Genomic DNA, 27,591 nt, shown 5'->3' with positions numbered 1-27,591 from the left:
ACAAAGCACTCTCATATTGCAAATGGTGATATAAGGGGCATTTTCCTTAAAAGAGAATGAGGACCCATTTAGCTGAGATTCCTGCACTGCGGGCAGGGGGTTGGACTAGATGACCCTCAGTCCCCTCCAACTCCATGGTTCTGTGACCCAAGGAACAAGTCTATTTTAGACCTCTGTGGCATATGGCAAACCTATTTTTAATCTGATGTTCCTAATTTAGTATTAAAACATGTTGTGATGACCATTGGTCTAGAAAGTTTTAAAGGAGCTAAGCTAACCTTTGGAGGCTAATTCTATGTTATTGTTCTAATATAAGCCAAATGGAGACTTTATGAGTAGAGGTAGTGTATGCTCACTGGCTGATGGGGACAAACAGCAGAGCATGGATATTAGATTATGACCTACCGTACTTATAAATTTAGACTGGAGTATGATAGTTTGAATTATTATTTTTTAAGAATACCAGCAGCAGTTGGCCATGTCCAGGGTTTTGCTATTCAAAGTGCTGCTATTCAAAGAAAATTACCCCCCCCCCCCAAATACACACACACACACACACTTTGCATCCTGACTTATTTTTCTAGTAGTTCAGGTGATGGTGTCTTAACCAAAATACCTTAACAGGCAATAACTTTACCAACTGGAGATGCTGGTGAAGATCAAAAGCCTTGGCTCCAGACAGAAACTCAAGGACTTGTAATGCTCATTTCAGGCATCTGCATTATCCAGTTTGGATTAAAAACAGAGTCATAGAAGAATTCACATTTTACCCATCCAGCTCCCTTAATCAGTTGGACACCATTTACACAACACTTACCCCACAAGGGCCATGGGAAGAGGGAGGATCCGATCTCTTATTTTCTCCCCTCTCCATACACTGGTAGCCTGCCAGGAAGAAAGATCCCCGTGACATATGAGAAACAAAAGGGCTAACTCTAAGGAACTGGTGGAATAACAAAAGTCTTTGTCAAATGACCTAATGACCAATAGCAAAGGGGCCAAATGAGAATTATGGTTTCAGAGTACGCACATCACAACTGCAAGGTCCTGTCCTATGTATCCCTTAACCCTAATGGTGGGGGTGTGATCAATAGTGGCCACTGCCCACACATAGCTGCCAAGTTTTCCCTTTTCTCGCGAGGAAGCCTATTCAGCATAAGGGAAAATCCCTGTAAAAAAGGGATAACTTGGCAGCTATGTGCCCACAAGAGCTACTAGGCCTGCTGAGAGGTCACAGAGGCTGACCAATAATCGGTCACAGGATTTGGCCAAATTGTTCTGGTTTTGTCCCCATCTTACTTCCTTGGAATGAGAGAGATAAACTTTATTTCGGCCATAGGCCCATAATGTACTGCAACCAAGAATAAAACAGTATAAAACCGACATACATAAAAACAATCAGACAAAAACATAAAAGAATCAGAACAATCAGGCAAAATTAGTTCCTCATACAAGGAACTTATGTACAACTTTTTTAAAACGTTTCAAGTAGTTTTGTGGGGCTTTTAGCTATGGTTAAAACGTTAGTGCATTGCAGGCCTTCATTTTCCATTACTCAGCTCAGAAGGTTACTTGAATGATGTATCTTAGTGTCAGTAGTCGTAAAGTAAGTTATGCTGTTTTTTGTAAGAGAGAACTGAAATCAAATATCTTGCTACAAGTAATGTTTTGGTCGTATCATCATCTTGCAGCAGGTATGTTAATTGGGTCTCCAGCGATTTGTCCATGATTTCCAGAATTAGAGGGTACAAGATTTTAGTCCGAGCGGGCGTATGCAGGGGGCAACAGAACAGTATGTGGTAGAGGGATTCTATTGTTCTGTTGTCACACGTGCATAAAACTGAGATTTGGCCTTTGGAAAACCTGTGCCCCAGGACATTGGATGGGAAAACATTAAATCTTGCTTTGGTGAAGGCGAATCTGTGGGCTGCGACAGAAAGAAAAGACAGGTACGATGGAATCTGATGCGTGGGCTGTATGCCTTGATTCAGCGGGGAACATGTTCCACCTCCCGTTATAATATTTTGATGGAAATCATAGTTATCTAGTTTTTGAATTATAGTTCTTTTGGCTGAGGGAAGATCTAATTTCAATAGGTCCGATGGGAACAATCCATAGGACATAATTTTGGAGCTGCCAAGTTTTCCCTTTTCTCGCGAGGAAGCCTATTCAGCATAAGGGAAAATCCCTGTAAAAAAGGGATAACTTGGCAGCTATGTGCCCACAAGAGCTACTAGGCCTGCTGAGAGGTCACAGAGGCTGACCAATGATCGGTCACAGGATTTGGCCAAATTGTTCTGGTTTTGTCCCCATCTTACTTCCTTGGAATGATACTTTAGAAATAAGCATTGTTCTTTATTAGGAAGTAACTAAACTGAGGGACGCGGGTGGCGCTGTGGGTTAAACCACAGAGCCTAGGGCTTGCCGATCAAAAGGTTGGCGGTTCGAATCCCCGCGACAGGTGAGCTCCCGTTGCTCAGTCCCAGCTCCTAGCAGTTCGAAAGCATGTCAAAGTGCAAGTAGATAAATAGGTACCGCTATAGCGGGAAGTTAAACAGCATTTCCGTATGCTGCTCTGCTTCGCCAGAAGCTGCTTTGTCATGCTGGCCACATGACCTGGAAGCTGTACGCCGGCTCCCTCGGCCAATAGAGTGAGATGAGTGCCGCCAACCCTAGAGTCAGACCTAATGGTCAGGGGTCCCTTTACCTTAACCTTTACCTTAACTAAACTAAACTGAAGAAATCTTACTTTGGTTCAGAAGGAGGCCCTGCTGTCACAGATGCTTCTCTGCCAGGAGAAAAGATGTGTGGCCTTCCTCTGTTCTGGTTGTTTCTGTATCCTCCTCTGCAAAGAAACCGGACATTTAAACCTCACAGTTTTGGTAATACTTAAAGTGCCTTATCTTGGTTCAGAAGGGGTCCCTGCTCTCACCATTTCTAGTGTGTATTCATACCACAACAACCATGCATTACTCAGCAGTAAACCCCTTGTCGAATGGTGAGCAGTCGAACGCAACCCAGCAAGTTTCATGGCTGACTGGGTCTGATTAACTACAACTCCACGAGCCCCAGCCAGCAAGGCCAGGGATGGGAGATATGCAGCTCAGCAACCATCTGGAGGCCACAGGTCAGCCACTCCTAATATACTGTATTTATTTGAATGTAATGCACACCATTATTGGCCAAATTACATCACAAAAAAATAGGGTGCTTATTAGATTTGAGGGTGCCAGCAAATACTTTTTTGGGTTCAAGATTTTGAAAATCGAAGTGCACATTTGATTTGATGGCACATTAGATTTGTGTACGGTAATAGAACATTCTTAACAAATACACCTCTCAGTGTGTACAAGTCAAACTAACTTGTTATGTGACACCCACACCCAGTATTTTCTTAATATTTTTAAATGTTTTTAACCATTTATTGATAATTTTGATGTTTTCTTTAATATTTTTGTAAACAGTTCAGAGGCAGTTTGCAAATTTTGTTTTTAAGAAATGTTGTTGTTGTTGTTTAGTCGTTTAGTCGTGTCCGACTCTTTGTGACCCCATGGACCATAGCACGCCAGGCACTCCTGTCTTCCACTGCCTCCCGCAGTTTGGTCAAACTCATGTTCGTAGCTTCGAGAACACTGTCCAACCATCTCGTCCTCTGTCGTCCCCTTCTCCTAGTGCCCTCCATCTTTCCCAACATCAAGGTCTTTTCCAAGGATTCTTCTCTTCTCATGAGGTGGCCAAAGTATTGGAGCCTTAGCTTCACGATCTGTCCTTCCAGTGAGCACTCAGGGCTGATTTCCTTAAGAATGGATAGGTTTGATCTTCTTGCAGTCCATGGGACTCTCAAGAGTCTCCTCCAGCACCATAATTCAAAAGCATCAATTCTTCGGCGATCAGCCTTCTTTATGGTCCAGCTCTCACTTCCATACATCACTACTGGGAAAACCATAGCTTTAACTATACAGACCTTTGTAGGCAAGGTGATGTCTCTGCTTTTTAAGATGCTGTCTAGGTTTGTCATTGCTTTTCTCCCAAGAAGCAGGCGTCTTTTAATTTCGTGACTGCTGTCACCATCTGCAGTGATCAAGGAGCCCAAGAAAGTAAAATCTCTCACTGCCTCCATTTCTTCCCCTTCTATTTGCCAGGAGGTGATGGGACCAGTGGCCATGGTCTTGGTTTTTTTGATGTTGAGCTTCAGACCATATTTTGCGCTCTCCTCTTTCACCCTCATTAAAAGGTTCTTTAATTCCTCCTCGCTTTCTGCCATCAAGGTTGTGTAATCTGCATATCTGAGGTTGTTGATATTTCTTCCGGCAATCTTAATTCCGGCTTGGGATTCATCTAGTCCAGCCTTTCGCATGATGAATTCTGCATATAAGTTAAATAAGCAGGGAGACAATATACAACCTTGTCGTACTCCTTTCCCAATTTTTAACCAATCAGTTGTTCCATATCCAGTTCTAACTGTAGCTTCTTGTCCCACATAGAGATTTCTCAGGAGACAGATGAGGCACTCCCATTTCTTTAAGAACTTGCCATAGTTTGCTGTGGTCGACACAGTCAAAGGCTTTTGCATAGTCAATGAAGCAGAAGTAGACGTTTTTCTGGAACTCTCTAGCTTTCTCCATAATCCAGCGCATGTTTGCTATTTGGTCTCTGGTTCCTCTGCCCCTTTGAAATCCAGTTTGCACTTCTGGGAGTTCTCGGTCCACATACTGCCTAAGCCTGCCTTGTAGAATTTTAAGCATAACCTTGCTAGCGTGTGAAATGAGTGCAATTGTGCGGTAGTTGCAGCATTCTTTGGCACTGCCCTTCTTTGGAATTGGGATGTAGACTGATCTTCTCCAATCCTCTGGCCATTGCTGAGTTTTCCAAACTTGCTGGCATATTGGGTGTAGCATTTTAAGAAATACATAGAATAAAACACTCTTAGCACCTTGGAAATGTAAGTGTGAAGTGTCTTATCCTGGTGTCGGGAAAAGTTAATTCTAATGCACATTTCTTTGGCTGAAGGGAAATGAGCTCACTGCTGCTCATTCCTTGACTGATTGTATTTCTATGCCGTTCATTCAGATGAATCTCAAAGCAGCTTACAAACTAATGACAACAACATAATAATTAGAATAGAACATCACAAATGCAACATAAATCATATACCATAAAATAATTCACAAATGATCATCAGTCAATCTCCTTTATTGGCATAGAAAAAGTGCATTGTATACATGGACTGGAACATAACACAATTAACAAAACATAGTTGGAGATACGTTAGGATTTCTTAGGACCTATGGTGATGTAATTTCATGGCGTCACTCAAAAATCTTGCCACGTTCTCCCACAACGTCATTCCTGTGATTGATGAACAAATAATCAATAAAACAATTGCAGTCTATAAAACACGATCAACAAAACAGAAACATAAGCTTAACACCACAATTACAGCAAATTACTTGCCATTTGAGTGAATGGTCGAAGATGCCTGAAGTATAGTTTTGATTTAACCAGACAGCTAGAAAGAAGGTCAACCTCTTAGGAATCTCAAAAGGAAAATTATACCCTGTTATGTATGTCTACTTGACTCAACCTGGCATTTGACACTGGGTTATATGTTTGGCAAGACCTGAAGCGTTTCAAGCTCAATTTGCTCACAAAGCTTGCTTATAGCTAGCTGCAGTTGCACCCATTATTGCTGCCTCTTCTCACCTATATTGCTTCTTGGTGTAACCCTTTAAGGGAATGTGTCAGAACTCTCAACAAGACTTCTTCACACTGAGCTTTTTCTTGTTCTAGAAAACACTGGAATATCTTTCCCAACACTAAATCTGTCCTATTTACCATCATCACTATTTAGTAGGAGGAAAAGTAGTAGTAGTAGTAATAATAAAATTTATATACCATCCTTTATCTGAGGATCACAGGGCAGTTTACAATATAGAAACACAAAAATACATAACATAGTAATAAAAGCAATTACACCCCCACCTCACCCCCACAGTTTATAAGGCTATAAATTGTTCATCAAAGGCATGGGAGAAGAATGTTTTTGCCTTTCGCCTAAAGATATGTAACAAAGATGCCAGGCAAGCCTCCCTGGGGAGAGCATTCTACACGCAGGGCACCGCTGCAGAAAAGGCAGCTTCTCATATTGCCACCCTCCGAGTCTCTCATGAGAGAGACTCGTATTTTTCATTAAACCAAGATATGAACCACCCTCCTCTCTGTGCATACCTCCCCTTTTTAAAAATATATATATAATTTTTCTCAAGTTTTACAATTTTATATTGATTACAATGACATTATTTCATGGAAAAAGAAAAAAAATACAATTCCCATATCTCCCCCCCTTACTTCCCTCAACTTCCTCTTCTGATTCATTGCATATTAACTTCTCCTGCTTGTTTTATTATACCTTAATGTTACATTTTTTATTTTAAATATTCTTATTTCCCTATTTAAATATTATTATTATTAAATATTCTTATCCTTTTTATACCATAATTGTTTTCAAACTACCTCTTACACTTTTTTATTTTCGAATGTATACATCTTAACTTCTTTTGTTAATTGTGTTTACTCAAACCCTGCTAGTGAGTTCACCTCTTTACAATATTTCTGTAAGTACAACATGAATGGTTCCCAGTCTTTTTTGAAGTCTCGATTGGCTTTGTCTCTAAGTTTCCAGTTTCACCATTTCCGCATAGTCCATTAGTTTTTCTTGACATTCTTCTTTTGTTGGTATCTTGTTATTTCCATTTTTGGGCTAGTAATATCCTAGCCACTGTTGTGGCATACATAATTAGTTTCTTCTGCTCCTTTGGCAAGTCTTGACCTATAATGCCTAGCAAAAAAAGGTTTATCTTTTAACATTCTTTTCATTTCATTATAAATCATTTCCCAATTTTTTAAAAATTATGTTTCAATTCCACCACGTGATAAAATGTGCCATCCTTCTCTTTACATTTCCATTTACATTGCCTCCCCTTTTAAGTTTACTGCATTTTGCTTTGGAAATCTTCACTTTTCATTTTCTGGCCAAAAATCCTCTTTTTCCCTAACAGGTTGGGATTGGTAATTGAAAACTTACGTGGTTAATATTTTAGCTTTTAATAAAAGACTTGTTGGAGAAAAATGATCAGCCATAAAAAGTAGAAAGGTTAAAAAAATGGTCAAATGCCATTAAAGGATTCACTGATTAACAGTAAAAATATTATTTCGTGTCTTCATTAACTTAGATAAAGCATGTAACTTCATTATTAGAATATTGAAACTGATATCTGTTTTGAAAATGCATATAGTGCTTGTAGGGACCATGATGGATTGAACTTCACTAGTGGGTAATAGAAAGTTTTTATCCAGCCTACCTGCTATCGCCAGGAAAATATCTCCTTAGCGAAGTTAAAATGTTACTTTCAAGTCTAATTTTCGGAAGTATGTGTTTAGAATTGGCTACTCTACCACTGCTGTTCTTAGGGCTCCTGTATGGTTGGCCAAGAGGAAGTGTAGCCCTTGGGTCAAAAAAGATGAACCACCCCTTTATTATACTGTCAATATCCACAGCGAGGCTTAACTAGCACTTTTGTTATATATCTTTAGTCACCATGCAAAAACATCCCTCTTTTCCCAGGCCTTTGGCTGCTTAAACAATCTACAGCAGGAACCCCCAAACCGTGGCCCTCCACATGTTTTGGCCTACAACTACCATGATCCCTAGCTAACAGGACCAGTGGCCAGGGATGATGGGGATTGTAGTCCAAAACATCTGGAGGGCCGAAGTTTGGGGTTGCCTAATCTACAGCCTTGTGAGACTCGATGTTGTATACAGTATAAGGTTGAGGGAGAAGAGAGGAGGAGGTCTGTAAAAAAAGTAGAGATGAAAGTAGAGATGATGTATGTATTTCTGTAATCCAAGAAAACCTTTAATAAAATTATTATTATCTTAAATTATGGACATTTAAACAAGGGGTATTGTTTTTGTTTGTTATTATGGTATGTGTTTTTGTGTTTTACAAGAGACAGCTAGCAGACTAGTCTTCTCTCACAGCAGGAAAACTACTCACTGAGGGATGAAGCAACCCAAAATAGTGGTCATCCACTCCAATTGGCTGTCATCTAATCAAATAAAATCATCTGTACAATGTCTATCCAGGCTATGTATTCTAGCTGCTGTGTGCTCTGCTGTTTTCCTGCTATTAAATACCATATTTCTCTGTGTATAAGATGGTGCTTTTTGCTAAAAAAAAAATGGGCACAGTCGAAGGCTTTTGCGTAGTCAGTGAAGCAGAAGTAGATGTTTTTCTGGAACGTTCTCCATAATCCAGCACATGTTTGCAATTTGGTCTCTGGTTCCTCTGCCCCTTTGAAATCCAGCTTGCACTTCTGGGAGTTCTCAATCCACATACTGCTTAAGCCTGCCTCGTATAATTTTAAGCATAACCTATAGAATACCTGTAAAAGCATACTAGCCTGTCTATGTGGTTGATACATGTTGTAGATGATTGCAGTGATAACAAAAAGCTTTTCTGTTAAGTGAAATTCTGGATTAACCCTATCCATTAGCCAGGGGGAGGTGATCCATTGTCAGTGGTGATATGAGGGGTACTATTAAAGATGTTGTCTTTTGAGCTGTATCTACTGCAACTGCAGGAGAATGTGGGTTATCCAGATTTTTAAACATGGGGGAGTCTTAACTTTGGTATGGTACCCTTGGGGTACCTAGCTTTCAGTGAGTGTTTGCTTCTGGTCCTAGGATTGTGTTTTTAAGTAATTTTTCTTTAAAATTATGCTATCTCATTCAACCATTTTCAGCCTTCATTTCAATTAACAGGATATGCTTTCAGTTAAATTTAATATAAATTCAGGAGGCTTACCTGTTTACATTGAAATTGAGAAAACAAAGAACACTGTCAAATTCAATTTAGCATTACAGGGATTACTGCAGCACATCAGCCTTTTATCTATAGTAGTGTATAAAAGCACTTTGAACAGTGCATCAATTTTCACAGCCATTTAGTAGATTAGAAAGCAATTGTAAGCAAAATAAAACCCACATTAACTCCTGTCAACAGCCTCCCTTTTTTCTCTGTTATGGATTGGTTTGAAATAATGGTGAGGTCTGAACTGATTGCATCAACAGTACAGATGTATTGTAAAAATGAATGAAGCCATTGTACGAGAATTCAGAGTCATACAGTAGATATTTGTCCTATCTATGTAGCAGCTTTCATGTTTGCTTTTCTATATTGTACTATGAGCTTTTGGGGGGTGGGGGAGCTAGGTTGTATGTGAGACACTTCTAATCCCTGGATCTCGCAAGTGTTAAAATATAAGCCAGGCTAGCTTCCTGTGTTCAGGTGATAGCCTGGGTGATGGACTATTAAGGGAAACAAAGGAAATGGGCTCTGTGTGAGATGGCAGATGGGTGGGGTTAGAACAGGCATCCCCAAACTTCGGCCCTCCAGATGTTTTGGACTACAATTCCCATCTTCCCCAACCACTGGTCCTGTTAGCTAGGGATCATGGGAGTTGTAGGCCAAAACATCTGGAGGGCCGCAGTTTGGGGATGCCTGTGTTAGAACATTAGAAGGGGGAAAACCTGAGTTTAGAGTGGAGTTGCTGTGATGGGACCTAGAAGCAAAGCAGCAAGCTTGAGACAGAGCAACATTTGAGAGCAATGTCTGATTTCTGTTTCAATCTAAGGCTGCAGGTATGGGAGAAACAGGACCTTTTGGGGGTGTTACTGCTGTGAACCCCCCGCTATTGTATATATGTGTAAATAAACCATATATCATAAATCACTGCCTCTGCCGTGCCTCATTCCCAAAGGAAACAGGAACCCTGGGTACGGGTCTGGAACTCCTGGAATCTTTCTCTGCTCTGAGATTAGGGTGATGTGCAGCAATGCAAAAACAGCTCTGACATTAAGGGAACATGTCCCTGTCACCAAGAAACTATTGCTTATGTTTTGAAACAGTAATTATATCTAGTGACAGCTTTTTAAACTGTGCTCCATTTTCTATTCTAATAGTACTGTATTGCAGTTATAGTTGTCTAGTGTTTAGACTTACATGAATAGAATCAAATAATTTATTTATTTATTTATTCATTCATTCATTTTAAATTGTTCTGATCCATTTGCAACATTATTTCCTGGTGCTTTCTTAAAAGCAATTAGAGTAACTAAAATGACATTTTATCTGAGCTTAAAAGCAATTAAAATAAAGTGTACTTTTAATCATAGATGGGAAACCACCTATAAGCTAGTGTTCAAGGTCCTTTATATAATATAAAATCAGGCTTGCTTTTTAAAAGAAAAAATAATGTGCCCCTCTTCTTGTTCTGTGGGTGAATTTAGAATAAGATTTTTAGAGGGGGGGGGGGACATGAATTACTGAGGAGTGTACCAGTGCATATCTTTTTAATTGCTTGCCTATGTTGGAACAGTAATTTTCTTTCAGATAAGGAATATTTCTATGCTGCTGATTTCTTTCTTGTTTTTTGTTTTGTAAAAAGAAAAAGAAGCTCCCTTGACCTTCACTAAAATTTTACCTAACAAACAGTGTCTGTCTTGCTACAGTATGAATAATCACAGATTTGTATACTGTGGTACTTTGGAAGTCGAATGGAATCCATTCCGGAAGTCCATTCAACTTCCAAAATGTTCGGAAACCAAGGCGTGGCTTCTGATTGGCTGCAGAAAGCTCCTGATGTTCTGGTTCCAAAGAACGTTTGCAAACTGGAACACTCACTTCTGGGTTTGCGGCGTTCAGGAGCCAAAATATTCGACTCACAAGATGTTCGCGAACCAAGGTACGACTGTATTTATTGAACCCCAAACACACCATGGTAATTTTCAGTATTAGCTACCTAAATCTAGTGAGGGTTGTTCAAAGAAGACCAAACAATTATTGGCTTTTGTTTTTCAGTTCATCAGCCTTATTGCATTAGCTGTATGCTGTTGCAAAAAGAAAACAAAAGAAAAAAATCCTGCAAAAATATAAACCGTAAACCAGTGAAAGTAAATTGTCCTAGACACATAATAGTAATCCAAAATTATGCCAGTTATAATTCATTGGATGTGTCATGACAATTTAACTACATTGTGCCCTTGAACCTGTGTCACATTCTTAAGGCTACAAAGGCAATTTTAGCTACTTCCTTTGTTACACTAGCAACAAGTCTTACAAGACTCATTCAGTGAATGGGACCATATACAGTAAATGGTGGTGAATTGAATTTATTCTTACGGTCACAGACCAGCTTACAAAATCAGAAGAATAAATGGTGGTGTGAAAGTCTGTCTTACTCTAGTGCTGCCCACAAAAAAGGCCAGATCATTGCTAGTTTTAATATAATGTCCCTTTGTCATAGATCCAAACCTTAAAGCAGGTAACAAGGAATCAAGAATTAAAGATTAACACAAACACCCCAAATCCTCATGTCTGCAGAGGGAGTTTCAGAACCTCGTGTAAGGTCCTACTGAGGAGCAAAATGGGACAAACTAGGCACATATACTCAAACCTTCCATGCACTGAAGGGGGCTCTTGGCGCGCTTATATTCCATTTTGAATAAAGAGGCTGCATATGTTCAAATGAGGCTGTGGTTAATGGCTCATGTTGAGCAGAACTTTTGTTACTAGAATGTAATAATGTTAATAATTATGAAGCAATGGCTGTGATTTGCTGGAAAATGAGAGGATGATTAAGGTATTTATCTTTTTATTAGCTACTGCTTTTTATGATACTTATGGAAATGCACTAAGTAAATTATTCAAACTGAATAAATTTTGCATGAAATTCTGACAACAGCTAAAAATATTTCTGGATTAAGTCACAAATGTGTTTCTTCTTCTTCTTCTTCTTCTTCTTCTTCTTCTTCTTCTTCTTCTTCTTCTTCTTCTTCTTCTTCTTCTTGTGTTTGGCATTCCTGTCTTGATACCTTATGTGGCATGTTTCCTATCCGAAAATATTTTTAAAAATTCTACTGCACTTAACAGCTTGAGCTATCAGTACCAGCCATTTTGTTTCTATTCTTTTTGCCCTTCTCTTCCCATCTAAAAATCCCTTGCCGGGGGTTTCCAATGCTGTCCCATTCAGGCACTCGTCAGGTCCACTGGGAAGCTTTAACACCTTGCGCTTTCCTAGGCCATGGGTTGTTAACCAGTTGCTGATAATGTTTGGATGTCACATCATCCCTGATTGTTGGCCACAGTGTAGAGCCACAATTTAGCCACCCCTTCATTTTAAAAATAAAAGAAATATTAGCTAGAATCATAGAGTTGGAAGAGACCACAAGGGCCATCCAGTCCAACCCCCTGCCAAGCAGGAAACATCATCATCAAAGCATGTTCAACTTAATTCATATCAGCTAATTATGAATTATCATATCACTTAATTATCATATCACTTAATTCATATCAGCCTTAAAACATTAATATTTTTTCAATTTACGATTTGTAACACCATCAGAGAGGAGTAGAAGGAGTGAAAAAAGCAATGTACCAATAGCTGGGAGCTATCAAAAATGGGACAGGTAGATGGCAAGCAGCCGTACATGACTGCAGTGTGCAGAGCAGGCAGGAAGAATGGCAGCAAGGCAAAGAATTCATCCAGAGCATAGCTACCAAATCTTTCTCTGTTTCTTTTCACTGTTATTATTTCACTGTTGCATTTCAGTGAATAATGAATAGTAAACAAAATATCAGCCACCCAGGACTTACATCAGGATGGAGAGGCTGATGTCTTGGCAAAGTGAAGCATCTATTTACTCCATAGTAAGAAAACAGTATTTAAAGGCAGAATTTAAATATAGCTTGCAAACACAATTTAAGCCTAGGATTCAAGTCATGCTGGTGCAAATCCAACACTAAATAAAATGAGGTAATGTACTGCAGAATGTACACCACTGGGTGGAGGAGAGGAGGAGGACGAGCCTCCAGCTCATGAAGTACTCCCGCCTAATATGTCTGCAGCAGATCTTAAGGTCACTTATGAAAGTGCCTTTACATGCAGTTGTATGTTATGGGTTTACCTTTGCAATCTAAAATAAGTGGCCCAGTTTTTAAATGAAAGGCATTGATGAGGTTTTTGAGGTTTGGAGTTTTTTCTACAGTCAAGTGGTATGTAAATTTTATGAAAGAAAAAATAATAATTCATCAAGGTTTCTTTATAAAGCAGCACCTTCTCAATGCTTCCATTCTCAGTTAATCATAAAAAGCACAAAAAAAGTTCATTGACATCCTATTAAACTGGAGTTGAGGATTGGACAGTGAAGGATGAAGTAAACTGTGTTCCCTGAACTTCCACAACCCCAGGGAAGTAACAGTAATAGTAGATTGGGAAAGAGATACATTTTGAAGCACCGCAACTGGCTGCTAAATCCCTTAAGAGCAATTCTCTGACGGAATATTATATGATACACCAAAGAACCAAGATGATGAAGCAGAGTTGTAGAAGAATCCTTACTACCTTGTTTTTCAGAGTTTGGGTGCTAAGTTTCACCGCATAATTTCACTGTTGCCTATCACATTTGTGTGTGCTATTTTTCAGACACTGTTCTGATGCATTGTATAGTATAGGTCAAATGCTGCTTTCATAACTAGAGATTCTTCAGGAATAAAAGCATCACAGCCATGTTTGTGCAGTACAAGATGTGATATTTCAGTTAAAAATATGTGGATTAGTTTTATATAAGTCTGTTATGGAAGGAAGAAGTTAATATCAGGCAATATGAAAAAGACATTAAATGTTGCTTTTAAGCGCACTAGTCATACTTAAATTCAATTCAATAGGCCTTACTTCTTGAGTAGTAGACACATAAAATTCCAATGTTAACTGCTGTGAGTAGAATCGCTCTGTTGAAAAGATTTAGTCATACATCCCTTTATAAAAGTTTTGTTGACTTTTTTCTCCATAATGCTTTCTATTTAATTCTATGATATGGTTTATATCAAATATTTATTGAAATGTCCTACAGCTTCCCCTGTAATCAGCAGATGCTCTGGTATTATCATAAATATTTGCTTTACACACACAAACATGCATGCATTCTTACATTGGCTGTTTCTGATTGAATTCAACTTGTTGCATAATCAATATCCCATGATGATCTCCATCCTTCTGTTTGTACTATTGCCTCTTGGTCTAGACACCCACTTTCCAGGGCTGCTTAGTTAAACTGAAGCAGGCAGAGAGAAACAAAATATTGTTCTATATACACTCACTGCCACCACCCTCACTGCAGTGTTGTTGTTGTTGTTGTTGATGATGATGATGTTTAGTCGTGTCCGACTCTTCGTGACCCCATGGACCAGAGCACGCCAGGCACTCCTGTCTTCCACTGCCTCCCGCAGATTGGTCAAACTCATGTTGGTAGCTTCATGAACACTGTCCAACCATCTCGTCCTCTGTCGTCACCTTCTCCTTGTGGCCTCAATCTTTCCCAGCATCAGGATCTTTTCCAGGGAGTCTTCTCTTCTCATGAGGTGGCCAAAGTATTGGAGCCTCAGCTTCAGGATCTGTCCTTCCAGTGAGCACTCAGGCTATGACCTGTCCATCTTGGGTGGCCCTGCATGGCATAGCTCATAGCTTCTCTGTTATTCAAGCCCCTTCGCCATGACAAGGCATTGATCCATGAAGGGGCACTGCAGTGTTAAAGACTACCAAAACTCTAATTTCTTTGTTGGGTTAATTTTCTTCTCTGTTTCCAAAACTATATATATATATATAATCTTAAATTTCAGATATTGAGGTGTTCACTACAACCAAAAGGTAATGAATGGCATTCTAAATCAGTCACTGTCAGTTCAAACCTCATAAGCATATGTGTGAAATTTAGATGTGCATCACCTTACACTTGTTTACATTGAACTGCATTTGGTATTTTAGTGCCCATTCGCTCAGTTTGAAGAGATCCTTTTGGAGCTTTTTCTCACCCTCCACTCTAAACTATTTATGAACATGTTAAAAAGCATAGGTCCCAGTACCAGTCCTTGGGGGACTCCACTTTCTATAGCCTTTCATTAGGAAAACTGACCATTTATTCCTACTCAGCTGTTTCATTACCAGTTACTGATGTGCAAGAGTTCTCCTTTTATTGTTAACTTCTAGACCTAGTCAGCAGTATTTGGTGAGCTGCTTTGTAAAACATATCTTTTATTTAATAAACTTTCTTTTTCCTCCCCCCACTGCAGGGTGGGGAGAAGCCAGGAAGAGGGAGAGAAGAGGAAGGAGGCGCCGCTACGGGGAGGGAGGGAGAGGGAAAATAGCAAAAAATGGCACCTGAAACAAAATTGCGGGAAATGGCAATCACGCCAATCCAAGTGGTGATTGCAGAACTGTTCGCAGGCCGGATCCAGAGGGCAATTGGGCCGGATCCGGCCTGCGGACCATAGTTTGCCGACCCCTACCTTACCCTTACAGTAGCCATGCTGGTTCCAGTTCAGCAACACTTGTTCTTCTATACACTTGGTAATTTTATCCTTGATCGTGCTTTCCACTAGTTTTCCTGGGGCAGATGTTGAGCTAACTGGTTATTTTTTTTAAGCATATATTAACCACATTTTTTAATGGGAACTTTCCAGCCCTCGGGTATAGAGGTTGATATTAGGGACAGCTTACATATTTTTTGTTAGATTAACAATTTTGCATTTGAGATCTTTAATGCTTTACATATTTTGTATTAGCAGTTTAGCAATTTTGCATTTGAATTCTTGGGTGGGTGGCATGTGGGTCCAGCGATTTGTCAATTATAATTTTGCCAATAAGGCCTCAAACTCATCAAATCATATTCTTTGTTCCCCAGATAGAGAAGGGAGCAAAGCTAATTTTCATATAAAATGTTTGCTTAGTTTTAAGCATTTAATATGTAAGATGTGCTCCCTTGAGCTGTTTCATACGGAGGCCTTAACATCCATATATTTTTGCAATCATCCATGCAACTATGTGGTCTCAATAGACCACAGGGTGCATATCTATATATATTAAATCCATCTTGCCAGTAATTTCTCTGATCTTGCTTCAACAGATGGCATTTGTAACATGCCCTTTGAGCTTTCTACCTCACCCAGGACTTTTGCAAAATAGCTGTTGTTTCTGTGGTAGGGAACAGGTTATCTGTGTCTCAAGTAAGACAACAGAATATCTGTATCTACCAGTATTTATATTGTCTTTTAAGACTAATAAGCTTTCCTGCTTAGCTGGGGTGTATGCTGCTGCTAGAATGCAATCCAGTAAAGTTGGTGTGTGCTCAATAGAATTTACTGTTGATAAGGATTAGGACAGTGCCTGCACCCTGTCTCACCAGAATGGTGCATGCTCTGGTTATCTCCCGCTTGGACTACTGCAATGCACTCTACATGGGTCTACCTTTGAAGGTGACACAGACACTTCAACTAATCCAGAATGCAGCAGCCAGACTCATGGCTGGGAGCGGCTGCTAGGACCATATAATACCATTCCTAAAGGATCTACACTAGCTCCCAGTACATTTCCAAGCACAACTCAAAGTATTGGTGCTGACCTTTAAAGCCCTAAACAGCCTTGACCCTGTATACCTGAAGGAGTGTCTCCACCCTCATCCACTTCTGCGCATGCACGCATGGCAAAAACCCAGAAATATACTTCCGGGTTTGCAGCTTACATATCCCGAAGTTTATGTAACCGGAGGGATACATAAGCAGAGGTACGACTGTTATTTATTTATTGAATTTATATTCCCCCTGTACCTGGAGGTCTCAGGGCGGCTCACAAAACAAAGCCACAACACAAAACCACAAAATATATAATCAAAATAAAAACAACACAATAACACCCCACCCCCCAAAAACCCACATTTTATAAGGGCATAGGATGTCAATCAAATCAACCAAAGGCCTGGTTAAAAAGGAACATTTTTGCCTGGTGCCTAAAGGTGTATAATAATAAATAATAATAATAATAATAATAATAATAATAATAATTTTTATACCCCGTCCTCCCCAGCCAAAGCCGGGCTCAGAGCGGCTAACACCAAATATAAAACAACTGGTTAAAATACAATTCAACAACAAAACTAAATACATCAAAATTAAATTAAAAAGGCAACCTCATACAAAAGGGAAAATGAAAGGGAAAATGAGGGAGGGAATCAGGTTGGCTCCACGCCAAATGCCAGGCAGAACAACTCTGCCTTACAGGCTCTGCAGAAAGAAATCAAGTCCCGCAGGGCCCTGGTCTCAGGAGACAGAGCGTTCCACCAGGTCGGGGCCAGTGTTGAGAAGGCCCTGGTTCTAGTTGAGGCTAATCTGATTTACTTCGGGCCCGAGACCTCTAAGGTGTTACTGTTTATGGACCTTAAGGTCCTCCGCGGGGCATACCGGGAGAGACAGTCCTGTAATGAAGGTGCCAGGCGAATTTCCCTGGGGAGAGCATTCCACAGACCAGAGTATTGGGAAGTTTTAAATGTTTGACATTTTATGATGTTTGTATAGGTGTTGAAAGACACCCAGAGTGGGGAGTGTGTGTTAATAAATAATAAAATAATTATTATAGGATTAAGTAGGATTGCACTGTTGCTAATATGTCCATTCTCGTGCCATAATCTGCTTTTTATACCTAAATAGGCCTATTCCCAGCTTTTCCTATTTGGTTCTCTCTTCATACTTGGCAGCTGCATTACGTTTCTCAACACATTCCAAGAGCTAGCTTCAATGTCATCTCAAATCAGATGTTTTGCTTTCCATCACATTTAGGAGAAGGTAACATAGCTAGTACCTCACTGATAACCACAACTCTTCATGGGTGCCCCTGAAATACAAATGACAAGTAAAGTAAAGCTAGCCTAGAGCTAGCTTGTTCTACTTTTTAAGCTCTGCACAAGTGTTTAAAGACATCAACATTCTGAATTAAGCTAGGCTGTTGTAAAGTTAATCTTGGGACATCAAGTACGGTACTTCCAAGAACAAAGAAAGACTGCCCTAGTAAGAGAGATTGTGGACACATGCTTTGCTGTATGCCACTAGAGCTGGATTAGACCTAGAATCGGTTCCACTCTCCACATTTTGGGTAGGGGAGAACTACTACTGTACTTCCTTCCTTACTGCTAGACTTTATTCACCTCTTACTAACATGGATGCTGCTCCTTCTGTAGTTGATCCCACACTCATATAAAGCCTTTACACATTTAATTTGGCTTCCTTACGTATTTACATACCATGCCAACAATGGACTTCACAAGGGGCTGCTTGCTGAAAGTGTGGTTTATAAGCCTTCCAAACCATATGGGTGGATGTCTTTGTACATATACTAATAGGCAAAGAGAAACCTGGAAGGCAGAAGCAACAACTTTGGGCAAGGCATTTGTAAATACAGCTTCAATTTGGAATACAGCAAGCAGCTTCTTGCAATTCAGCGTAAATGTAGCACTCTTAAGTTCGCACTGTTAGCTCAGAATCTAAATGCTGATACAGTACATGCAGCATGACTTCCAATATCTAGTGAATTTGCCACATTTTAGCACAGGAAGCCAGCTCCACTGCCTCATTGTAAACAACTGCTAGCAGTTGCTGAACTGCATCAAATGTTCCTCTCAACAAATTCTCAGTAATAGATTTTAATTCTCAAAATTTCTCTGGTTATTTCCGTATTAGCCCACCTTACCTCTCTTGCATGCCTGCTACTCCTGTTATATACAGTACTACTTTCCCTGGAATCAATTTGTGTGAGTTCCAACCCCAACCCCCAACCCTTTCCCACACACTACATCTCATCTCTCCACATTCTTTATCTCCACCACCTCAGATCTCCTGCTTTCTCTGTCAACAGCTCACAAAGCTTCTCCCTTGACGTGGTTTGACAGTTGACCTTACTCTGTCGCTTCTTCTTAGTTTAGGTGAAGGGTGATGCTGAATAATGGAAGGAGAATGTAGTGTTAGAGGAAGGGGTTCAGGCTAACATTTCAAGGTTCCTTGGATTGCATAAGCTGACCTGGCATCATATTACAGCTGCAAGCGTGAAATGGTTGCATGACTTTTATTATTTGTCATCTTCAATTTTCAGACCCAGAATTTTTAACTGTACCCGGGAACCTATTCTTAAGAGTTTTTGTTTTTTGGTAACCATACTTTCCAGCTTTTCTCTCCAGGACAAAGAGTTGTAAGAGAAGATTGAGTTTCTGTATCTTTAACAATTGCATAAGAGATGGAATTTTTGTAGGTGTGGCTTGTCATATAGGGTGAGAAAAGTTAATTATTATTATTAATTTATTTGTATACCCTTTTATATTTTAAAGAAAAAACTCAGAATGGTTTACAACACATTAAAACATCAAATAAAGCAATCCAGAATAAAACATTACTAAGGAAAGTCAAATATAAAGTATAAATTCAAAGCAATGTAATTTACAGGAAAGTCAAATATTAGCTTAATAATAATAATAATAATAATAATATTTATACCCCACCTATGTGGCTTGGTTTCCCCAGACACTCTGGGTGGCTCCCAACATCAAACATTAAAAACTTCCCTAACTTCTTAAAGATTTCAAAACAAAACATTACCAAGGTCAGCTACAGAATGCACATTTAATGTAACAAAGTTAAGAAAAAATATGGTTGTTGTTGTTGTTGTTTCCCAGCCACTCTGGGCAGCTTATCTGCCTTCAGATGTCTTCCCTTCAGATAAAGGGCTGCCTTCAGATGTCTTTTAAAAGACAGATAGTTGCTTATTTCCTTGACATCTGCTGGGAGGGCGTTCCACAGGGTGGGTGCCACTACTGAGAAGGCCCTCTGTCTGGTTCCCTGTAACCTCACTTCTTGTAGCGAGGGAACCGCCAGAAAGCCCTCGGCGCTGGACCTCAGTGTCCAGGCTGAACTATGGTGGTGGAGACACTCCTTCAGGTATACTGGGTTGAGGCCGTCCAGGGTAAGGTTACCAGATTTTTTTCAATATCTGCTGCTGTTGCTGCCAGTGGTGGTTCATGGCCATTGGTGGTTGTGGAGGCTCAGGCCCTATCTGCACCTGCACTAAGAGACAGCCAATATGTTAATCCCCTTTTCTGCCTAACTCTTAAAGGCACAGGCTTCCTGCTTTCTTCCATGGCCTCTGGCCACCACTAAAGAAAAAGGGGAAGGGGAATGGCAGGGCCATTGCTATAACCCAGCTTAGGTCAGGATGTAACCCATTGGTACACTGTGTCTCTCTAGTGACTAGTACTAGCTGAAGTAGTATAGTATAGAGCTAGAGGATATATTTGTATATATTATCATGAAGAACATATTGGAAAGCTTGGAAAGGAGTGATGTATTCATGTAAAGTTAAAGGACCCCTAGATGGTTAAGTCCAGTCAAAGGCGACTATGGGGTGCAGCGTTCATCTTGTTTTGATACAATGCCCTCACAATTCCTACATCAAAATTGAGCATTAGTTAAATTCCCTTTTAGGAATTAAAGCAGTGGCCAGACATTCCTTAAACATTCAAAATCTTTACTTGCAGAACAGATGATAAAAGAATATATTCGCATTTGCAATAGATATGCTTATCCAAGCATGGACTCAGCTTCACTTAAAATATAGCTTCTTGTTTTAAACCATAAACTGTTTCTCCCACTTCCAGCTCTGCACTCAGTCTGGACTTTCCTATAGGCCTTGCATTTCCTTGAAGAGATTCACTTTCAACCTTTCTCTCTGTTCTATTCAGAGACCCAATAGCTGCTGCACTGCTGTCTCTCTATTCATAGAGAGCCCTCTCTGTATTCTTTATTCAGAGAAAAAACATTAACACTTTCCTTCTAGCAGTGTTCAGAGAAGCTTCTTTATACAGCCATCTCTTTATGCTGTGACAGCACAGTGAACTCACACAAAATCGAGTGTGTGACTTGGTACTTCTCATGTGACCAAAGTTAACCAACCACATGAAAACTCAAAAGTGCTTTCTGTAAACACACAGCAATATCTATTTAAGAAATCCCATTTGAACAAATTAAATCAGTATATCTAACAGTATGGGCATTTCATATGCCTAATTGTCATTTGAACCAGCTTTAGACACATTCTGCAATTATCAGATTTAAAACTGTTCAAAACAGCAGATCTGTAAGTGCTAACTCAATTCTCCTTTCTGTTGCTGAGATGGACAGATGGACAGCCACTGTAAGCTTTGAACAAGTTCCTGTGCATAGACCACATACATCTTTGATCCAAGAAAGATGAGTTCCAGTAAGCATAATATTGGGTTTGATACCTTTCCAAAATCTTAGGATTCAAATAAGCACAACTGTAAGCAATTACATAAATACAGCTTCACCTCTCCTTTTTTCAGCATGAAGATTAAATTCATGTAGAAAACAGCAAGTGCAAATCACAAAGTATCTCCCTAGGTATGCTTGCTGGATACCTATTACATTTATCTGCTTCCTGATGCATATACCCAGAGAGAAATGCTGAAAGTTCCTTGCATCTTACATTTAATGCTCTCTTCTTGACATGAGTAATTATATCCAAGTCAGAAAAAAATAATGTGAATCAGCTCTGAGCCATGTAGTGAACCTGGCTTTCAAACACAATTTCCAGCAATCAAAAGTGAAGTGGCAGGAAATAAAAAGAAACCCAAGAAAAGATCTTTGAATAGAATGCGTAGTGCTAGAGGTGCTCTAAGATGCTGCTATCAACTTACCAAAGTAGAAAATGTCAGACTTTGCCACTCGCCACTAAGAATTAGATTATGAAATCGAACAAATACTATTCAAAACCCATAGTAGAAAGTGTATTTTTCAGGATGTAGGGGATGAGGTGTACAACATGTTTGGGCATATAAACATTCACTATGGTTTTGTGCAATTTCACAAGCCCTTTTCAGACATTATGGGGTTGCTAATCTAGGTTTGCCCCAGGGACTTTATTGAACAGAGCTACAACCAATCCCAATTCTGATGGGCAAATCTATATTGCTTTTCTGTTGTTTTTAATGGTTAAGTCAAGGAGTACTACTAACTATTAAATGGTTTCTAATATTATTGCCTTATTTTTCGCTCCATAAGATGCACCTGGCCATAAGACACACTTAGTTTTTTAGAGGGTTAAAACCGGTCCCGTCGCCACCTCTCGCTGGGGCATGCACAGGAGGCGCGGTTGGGAGAGGCGCTGCACTGTGCCTCTCCCAACTACGGCTCTTATGCCAGCTCCTGCGAGCAGCAGAGGTGGCAGAGGGACAAGCGGCCCGAAGGAGCAGCCCGCATTTGGGCTGCTCGTTCCTCCCCGCCCCTTTGCCACTGTCGGTGGCTGCGGAGGATGAATGAGCAGCTCGCTTTTGGGCTGCTCGTTCCTCCACCACCGCCGGGAGCCATGGCTCCAGCGGCAGAGGTATCCCTCCGTTTGCGACTGCAGCAGCAGCCGAGGGATCCCACTGCCGTCCAGTGCCTTCCCTCCATAAGATGCACAGACATTTCCCCTTCCTTTTTAGGAAGGAAAAAGTGTGTCTTATGGAACGAAAAATACGGTATTTATTAATTGTCTTCCACCTATGCACCAAGGCAATGTACAAAATATAATAAAAACAGTTTGAGCGTTTTATATAAAAACAGTTTGAGCATGGCAAGGCAGTTTGAGCATTTTATACCGATCCCGGTCCAACTGCACTGGTTACCAATTAGCCTCTGGGCCCAATTCAAAGTGCTGGTTTTGACCTATAAAGCCTTAAAGGGCTCAGGACCGCAATCCCTCAAGGACCGCCTCTCCCCATATAAACTGTCCTAGACTCTGTGTTTATCATCTGAGGCTCCTCCGCATGAGGTCCAAAGGGCGGCAACATAAGAATGGGCCTTTTCTGCAGTGGCTCCCCGTTTGTGGAATGCTGTCCCCAGGGAAGTTCATTTGGCACCTTCATTATAGAGTCAAACCTCGTTCTGCGTCCGCTTTGGTGAATGTCCGGGGGAAACCCGGAAGTACCGGAACAGGTTACTTCTGGGTTCTCTGCATGCGCAGAAGCACTAAATTGCACTGCATGTGTGCAGACATGGCGCTTCGATATGCGTCATTTTCGGGTTGCGGCAGGGCCTCTGGAACAGATCCCCACCATAACCTGAGGTTCCACTGTACAGTACATCTTTAGGCACCAGGCAAAAATGTTCTCTTCAACCAAGCCTTGGACTGATTAATATTCTATGGCCTACTTTATGGTGCCCATGTGTTTGTGGGAGGGTTTGGGGTTTTTTGTTTTGGGGGTGGGTGGGTTTTTTGTGCTTTTATCCTGTGTTTTTATCTTGTGAACTGCCCTAACATCTTTGGGTGAAGGGTGGTACATAATTTTTAACAATAATAGCAGCAACAACAACAACAGGAACTTGAAGGAGAAACTCTCGTACAGAACATAGTGACCTGATGTGTATACAGGTGAAACTCGGAAAATTAGAATATCGTCGAAAAGTACATTTATTTCAGTAATGCAACTTAAAAGGTGAAACCAATATATGAGATAGAAGCATGGCATGCAAAGCAAGATATGTCAAGCCTTTATTTGTTGTAATTGTAATTATTTGTCATTGAGGATATGAACAGGATGGGGAATGTGTACTGCCCTAGGCTCCTTGAAAGGACTATCACATAAAAGGACTAAGATGTACTTCAATCCAGGCTTTTGTTCATATCCAGAGCTGCTTCACAAGATGCACTTCACATTAACAACAATCAAAACAACCAACAGTAGTTATGCACCCTCATGACAATTGCTACAGCTTAAGATGGCACAAACATGGGATATGAATGTAATACATCCATAGGAATTATTATTTTCTCAGACCCCCTGATGCTTTTTGTTTGAAGCTGAAAACCACATGCAGTTTTGGAGCTACTTGTATATGCAAAAAAAGAGCTAAGTTAACTGTTCCATCAGTGCAAGGATTTCCCCCTGCATGCTGGAACCACTCTATCCCCCCCCCCCTCCGCCCCACACCACCTACATCTGTTCTGAGGTTTTCCCCAAAATGCACTGGGCATCTACGAATCCCCTTGTATTAGGGTAAATAGTTAATTAAATACTGCCCCATGGACATTGAATGGTTAACATTTGCATCAACCAAAAAAAAAAGGTTTCTCACCATGTTGATGCCCTTTTAAGAAACTTTCAAATTAAAACACACAAAAATATATAGACAGAATGGGGAGGGGAGTTTCAGTACCACAGGACAGCCAATTCCTGTACTTTAAGGAAATAGCAAGCAGTCTGAAGTGGAGTAGGCTAGTTTTGCATGTTTTAGGGTGAGTTACGACCCCAAATGTGTAAAAAGGTTAAAATGCCCTCATCATATCAAAGTCTAGCTGCACATGGGAATTTCTACAAATTGCATGATAGGAAGAAAATAGTTTTCTTGTTCAGGAGCCTTTATTAAGTTTGAATTGTCTCTAATATGGCTATTCTTCTTTTTCAGGCTAATATAATCATTCCAGTATTTATCTCTTTTGCAGTTGCATATTTAAATTCATACTATGTAAATTCAAAAAGGCACAGTCATCTTACATGCTTAGTGCCATTCCTTTGAGTCTTGTGTGTATCTAATTCTGGTTATATGTTTGTGCAATTTTCTCATACAGTAAATGAAGCTAAGTGAAAATTGCTTCTCTCTTATTGGATTTTAAGTAACAATTGTCCCCCTGATGCAGGAGATAGAAGAGGTTATTTTATTTTCTCCTAACAGCCAAAAGGTGATCATACTTCTAAAATTCGTTGAGATTGCCCAAGAAACTGTGTAAAAAACTCATCCATCATTGTGAGCCCCTGGTCAGGGAATGACAGTGCAGTAAATATCTTCAGCAGCAGCCTTTTAATGTACAAGCTGTTTTCGGTTGGGATTTTCAGCACTCACATAAAACACACTGTCATGAGTGACTGCCTGTGCTCCAAAGTCATTACTATTGGGATGATGGAACATCTTTCAGCGAATAACCAAAAAACTCTAAATGTCATGTCAAGTTTGTTGAAACCATTTTCAAGCCTTGTTCAAGGTTACATGAATATTGAATGCGCCTTTTTTAAAAGAAAAAGTATAGGGTCCATCAGAAGGTTTGTTTAGACTAGTAAATTGAAGAATATACCTATTGATATTTTATAATTGCCTTATGTATTGTTTAAGGCCCCAAGTGAACCTACACTTTCTTCTGCCTCTTTAATAGATCAAATTATGGGGACAATAATGAACTATGATATTCCCAACTGCATCTGGTTTGGGAGCTTTGACGTCAGAATACTAGAGTAGATGGCCTGATGCAGCCAAGGGGCCTTCTTAATGAGATTTTTTGTGTGTACAGGGAGAGGAGAGGAAGGTGAGATCCCCACAGCATTGGATACAACCCTGTGTATCTGGAAGCTGCTGTGTTCACTTTCATGAATTTGCAAATGTAAAAATACCCTATACTGATTTTATTGACAAGTGTCCTCATCTGAGCTGAACTGTTACTTGGGGGTGGGGGACGAGGATCACCATTCTCTTATTTCCTCTGGGACTAATTCTTTGTTTAGAAGGTTCCAATATGTTATTGGTTTCAGTGTGAGGAATGAGTGTTCAGCATTTGAGAAGCGCTCCTGCTTTATCTTTATGAAATGTCAGGCTAGGGTTCCAAAGACCATCCTTCCACTTCCATGTACCCAAGCATGCCTTGGAAAGTTTAAACATCCCACTGGGCTTGCTTACAGTATGTGGCTCTTAGGATCCTAGCCATACACTTTGTCTGTGGGTAGACTTCTTTATTTTATTAACAGTTCATCTTCAATGTGTTTTCCTTAGATCACAGTTTACTTTGCTTCTCTGTTCTTTCAATTCATTAATCAAACATCCGCTCTTCTCTTTAGCATGTAGAATTGCACAGCTTTGCCAGTTTTCAGCAGTTGGGGTGCTTGAGTCAAAAATAATTGTGATTTGTCTGTTTTCTACCTTACAGAAAACCAAAAGGCACCAACAGAAAAGTTACATTTGCACCACAATATGAACATAACATCAACAAGGAATCCAATGAACAAGGACCTTAATTTCAAGATGGAAACTAATTCATCTGTAGAAAAGAGAACAGCTGCTGGGAAGAAGGGTATTAGTAATGGAGGAAGTAGTAGAGGGAAAGAAATGGAGCTTTCTGGCTTTGTTTCTAAAGGAGAAGCAATTCCTGAAGTAGAAGCTCTGCTAGCAAGATTACGAGCACTGTAATCTTTGACTTCACCGAACAAAGCAAAAACTGAGTCCCTTAAGATGCTCAAGAAAAATGTAGGTCTATAGCAGAATATACAACTTCAGAAATGCAGGTGGAACGATTCTCCAAATCAGAAATACCTGCAAGTAAAAAATTAGCATGTTCCTCTCTTTCAGAAAGACTACTTCATTAGCTTTTCACATGCTGTTAGTATTGGATGTAAATGAGCTTTTGAACAACTGATCTCCATTAACTTTCTGAAACAGTACATGTTATTATCTGATTGGCACCAAAAAGAAGCTTCTCATGGCTGCTACATGTTTTGCATGATGCACATTTGATGTATGGATTTATAATGTTTTGTGCCTGAATATAAAACTCTTCTTTGTATTCCTGTAATATGGCATTGATGTCTTGCATAGTTGGAAGACAATTCAAGGAGGGAAAGGGGGGGGGATTTTGGTTCACAGATCTGTTGACTGTTGATTAACACTCATCCCCTCCCCAATGTGCTCCACTTTAAAACAATTGTAAGCTATTGATTTAAATTTTAAAAAATGCAAATCAAGCTATGTACATCCTGGGTATTTTGCATTGCAGAGTTCGAAATTTTAGTAGAAAAAAGTGCAATACAATATTACATAAGTTATAAATAAGTTTAATAGTATATTCTTCATCAGGTAAGTGCTAAAATGCATTCATTTATTGTTAATCTACAGACAACACTGCGTATCTATGCATAAAGTAATATTAAATGTATGATAAAATGTATATCCAACCTATAGCTGTTACTCAAACTTGAAATAAAACATAATTTTGCCTTAGCACAAATTTATGATTACTAAAGGAACTTAGTTACTCTTTGACTGTAACTGATCTTAATTTTTCTGTTGTGCACAGAAAGACACCTAAGGAAATATTTGCCAGAATTGGCTTTTAATTCGCTTTGTAACGAGGCATGCTCTTGGATTTGGTAGCGATTTCTCACATAATTAATCAATATTGGTGTATTTTAAATTCATTTGTAAATTGCACATCACTGCAGTGTTGACTAATTAATTACTCTTGCAATAGTATGTTGCTTCTGGATCCATTTATGAGAGCCTTATAAGATCATACCTGCAGATTATTTGGACACCAATTAATAATTTTCTTCAAAATGTTGTGTAGGAGCTATTTTTTTAAAAAAAATGCATTGCCTTTATTATTTTTGAACAAATAAAACCAGAATGTTGAAACAGATCAAACTTCAAATTCCTCACCAAAATGGTTTAGGGATTATTGAATTTAATATATTTCTTTGTTACACATTTCTTGTATTTATTTGCTCCTTTAAAAATCAGACAAATAGGCCTTTGGAAGATGTGAATTTCTTTTTAATGTAAAGAACTCAGATCACTTTTTGTGGGCTTGTACCTCTTGAGAAATGCAAAAAAGGTACTAGAT

The 27,591-nt window shown here is 39.6% G+C and overlaps 1 protein-coding gene across 1 annotated transcript in view; it reads left to right on the top strand.

The window, feature by feature from the left end:
* The window catches only part of DIAPH3 (diaphanous related formin 3), a 116,723-nt gene extending 89,336 nt beyond the window's left edge, over positions 1-27,387 (top strand). Inside the window, exon 28 of the mRNA XM_088667458.1 lies at positions 25,903-27,387. Coding sequence (XP_088523584.1) covers positions 25,903-26,162 — 260 coding nt within the window. The 3' untranslated portion in view covers positions 26,163-27,387. The remainder of the gene's footprint in view (positions 1-25,902) is intronic.
* Positions 27,388-27,591: the final 204 nt, after the last annotated feature.

Source organism: Zootoca vivipara, chromosome 4 (assembly GCF_965207765.1).
Source record: "Zootoca vivipara chromosome 4, rZooViv2.hap1.1, whole genome shotgun sequence".
NCBI classification, from domain to species: domain Eukaryota; kingdom Metazoa; phylum Chordata; class Lepidosauria; order Squamata; family Lacertidae; genus Zootoca; species Zootoca vivipara.
Note: the sequence above shows the minus strand (reverse complement) of the source record. Positions and strands in the feature narration are given on the sequence as shown.